Raw genomic sequence first — 3,533 nt, forward strand, 5'->3', positions numbered from 1 at the left:
AGAGAGAGAGAGAGAGAGAGAGAGAGAGAGAGAGAGAGAGAAAATAAAATTACATTCAGTACTATTGTTTTTATAAGTAAACAAGATTGGTGAGATGGGGAGCGATAATCACAAAAAGAACTTCAATAGCAGACTATCTTTCACGGTAAGTCATAACCAACCCAGGGCACTTAAAACTTTGAGACCCATTTCTTTTTAGTTTAGTCTTACAAAGACTAAGAGTTTCATGGCACTTGAAACATATTCAGTGGGCGGTTGGCGGGTACTCTGGTGTGGTTTGCTTCTTCTTTCCTATCAAACATATATCATCCTTATCTCCCCTCCTTCTTTTTTATGTTTGTTACTCTCTTGTAACACCTCTTATCTTCTGGCGCTCATATGACCTTATGCAGATACGAGTGCCGTAAAACATCTACTAAAACTAAAACAAATATAATCAGGTTTTATAAGTGCCGAAGATCAGAGGAATTAATACACAGTAAAATACAAAGAAAAGATGAAAGAGTAAAAAAGGACGACAGATGTTTGATAGGAAAGAAGGACAAAGAATAAAATCAATTTTTGTTTTTTTCCTCTGTCCAGCAACAGATCGCTACCTTAGAATTGCCAAGTTCCATCTGACATTTTTGGCCATTTTCAGCTACTAGGACCATGAGATCAAAAACCAAATGTTGTAACAGCTCTATCAAAATCTTAAAATTATTCGGAGTTGTTGTCAAGATATTCAAAGAATTGCATTCGAAAAAGCTTGGCATGATGTGAAACTCAAAATCTTTGACGGCAAATTTCTCAAAACTTGGCACTGAGCAGATAGAACTTTGTATTTCTAAGGTGGCGAGATAATGCAGGCCCGCCAACCCCTCCATGACCAAAAAATAGGATTTTTCCTCGGAATCCTTCCGAGAAATCAGAGGTTGAGGAAAAAAATCCAGAAAAACAGTACATTCAGATTATTTTACCAACCGATCGTGGCACATAATTACATTATATTCTAAATATATGCAGATAAACGCAAATAAAATTTTTTATTTTTATTTCATTTACAAATGGATGAGCAAATACTGCAAATAAAACTGTACCTTTTCACGATAAGTTGCCAAATACTGGTGGAAACGGAATTCAAGTAAAAATTGGAATACATGCAAATCTAATCTAGGTTCATCCTTAGGTAAAATTTCTAAAAAATTGGAGGTCTCCAACTTTAACTCAGAGCACATGACCTGTCTGGTACTGCTTAATAGACAACTCGCTACCCTAGAATTACAAAGTTCTGTCAGCTCAGTACCTAGTTTTGAGAAAATTGATGTAAAAAAATCAAGAGTACTACAACATGGAAAGCTTTTTCGAATGCAATTCTTTTAGTTAGTTTTAACTAGCTTTTACAGCACTCGCAACTGCATAAGGTTATATGAACGCCAAGGGGTGGATGTCTACAGAGAAGTCCAAACGGGGAATCAGGCTTACTCGGCTCACCTTTCTAGCCTCAACAGCACAAAGTCTGCTATGACTATCAAGGCACCCCGGAAATAGAGGGTCACAAGAGAGTGGAAAACATATAAAAGAAGTAGAGGAAAAATGATAATAGTAAGGATGAGGGGGAAAAAAGCAGCAGTTCCCCCAATGTTGTTTCAGCACAGTATCGGCATGAAATTGATAAATCAGCCCATTTACAATTCTACTGCGCATAGAGCATGTTAACATCCCCCCTTTGGGAATGACCTAAAAAGAATTTCAGTCAGTAGCACTGCCCTGGTTGGGGGGATGCAAGGCTTCAAATATTTTGATAAAGCTTCTGGATATCTTTTCTGAACTCAAGGTCAGAGCAACGCAAAGCTGTTAAAAATGTCAGACTGAACTTCGTAAATCTCAGGTAGCGAATACCTATCAACTGTGGGAATCATCACATCTATATTGGCTTCAGCTATAAACTTTAGATAGTAACTGACTAAGAATGTGTTTCATGTGTACTATACAAGCATATATAAGGGATTGTCTTACCTTTCGTCGTAGAGAAATGACTGATGAATGTCAAGGTCACCTTTGTCAGCTTCCCTCCGTCTATCCCTGTCTTTGAAGTCATGTGACCGCTTGGAGCCTCGTCTGTTGCTATCCTGTTAGAAATTTCTTTCATGATAGTACTGAAACATCGATCTGGGATATGGTTTGGGAGAAGCCAGTACGGCACTTGCAACATAAAAATAGATCAAATATGTGCCAACAAAAGCCCATTTATACATACTTGAAAGTCATTTAAGAGGTGGACTGGGGAGTCCTCCCCATACATCCATCAGCAATAAAAAATAATGTACACATACTGTCTTAAAGTTCCAAGGATGAACCACAGCACTTGAACACATCTTAGATCAGAGGTTTCAAACTCAATCACCGAGGGGGCATACTCAAGTAACACTTCCGTTTGCAGACTGAACTGAATAAAAACTCATTAAGCAGTAAAAAAAATAAAACTATTTTTATTAAAATGGATAAAAGTAAAAATAATAATCAGTCAAGGCATAACAATTTTCACTCTAATGCCAATATCTAGCAACTTTTCTTGACAACTGGTTCCTTCATTTTCTGTGTTATGGAGAAAATATCGGGATGGAATTTCTAAAATTCTATTTCAGACCAGATGTAATTGTGTCATGACGCGGTGGAATCAGGCGCTCGTCAGTTTTTGGGCGGGTGGAGTTATTGGTATCACATGAAAGCTGAATTATTTGCTTTGCTTCTACTGAAATAAATATCCATTTATCTTGAATAGAACTCAAGAAAACATTTGCGATTGAAGGAAGTGAAGTCGCCTGGTTTCAGTGGTGAAATTAGCGAGTAAATGGTCGCCAAAGTTTTTTAAACTCCAATAGCTAAAAAGTCTTTGAAAACTGAAAGATTACATATTTTGTGCTTTTAATCAATGTTTTTTAGGAAAATTCACTTGGAAATGTGTTTTTAAATGGACACAATACAGGTTAAGCTAAAAAATAAAAATTCAATAAAAATTTCAAAACTGACGGAAAAATGCATGTTTCTCATATTTCGTTCTTTTGACTTGCGCTTCAGTTCACCACGCTGCCTCACAATTGTTTGACCAACTGGATGCCGCCAGCAGGTCTTCAGTTTCTATATTACAAGCAGAAGGCATGAGTTCATTTCTCATGTGAGGAAATGTTCTTCTTTTTTTTTATAGTGTTTCCATTTATCTGCATCCTAAAAGATATTTAAATAATGCCCATGTGGGTGTAAAATATTTATATCAACAAAAAGGTAACTACTCCTCACCTGCCCATCGCTGTCCTCCTCGGGCGGCTCCTGACCTCGTATCTTGTAAAACTGTTGCCACATATCGCTCTCTTCCTTCATCTGAAAAGAAATCAAAAGTTTTTTGTTGGTTTTTTTTTATTGAAAAGGAAAAAAATAGGAGCATAACCTAAAACTACAAAAAAATAAAATATAAATGAATTACATTCTTATTGATCCCAGAAGGGAAATTTGGTTTACAATGGCAAACATCCATCTATCCATCCATATATATT

The 3,533-nt window shown here is 36.5% G+C and overlaps 1 protein-coding gene across 3 annotated transcripts in view; it reads right to left on the reverse strand.

The window, feature by feature from the left end:
* The window catches only part of LOC101845909 (uncharacterized protein NKAPD1), a 13,400-nt gene that overhangs the window by 2,223 nt on the left and 7,644 nt on the right, over positions 1 to 3,533 (reverse strand). For all 3 annotated transcript variants that reach the window (XM_013080773.2, XM_005095227.3, XM_005095228.3), the window contains exons 3-4: positions 3,280 to 3,360; positions 1,999 to 2,111 (exon numbers count right to left, since the gene is read on the reverse strand). In XM_013080773.2, coding sequence (XP_012936227.1) covers positions 1,999 to 2,111; positions 3,280 to 3,360 — 194 coding nt within the window. The remainder of the gene's footprint in view (positions 1 to 1,998; positions 2,112 to 3,279; positions 3,361 to 3,533) is intronic.

The sequence above is a fragment of the Aplysia californica genome, unplaced genomic scaffold (assembly GCF_000002075.1).
Source record: "Aplysia californica isolate F4 #8 unplaced genomic scaffold, AplCal3.0 scaffold00098, whole genome shotgun sequence".
NCBI classification, from domain to species: Eukaryota; Metazoa; Mollusca; class Gastropoda; order Aplysiida; family Aplysiidae; genus Aplysia; species Aplysia californica.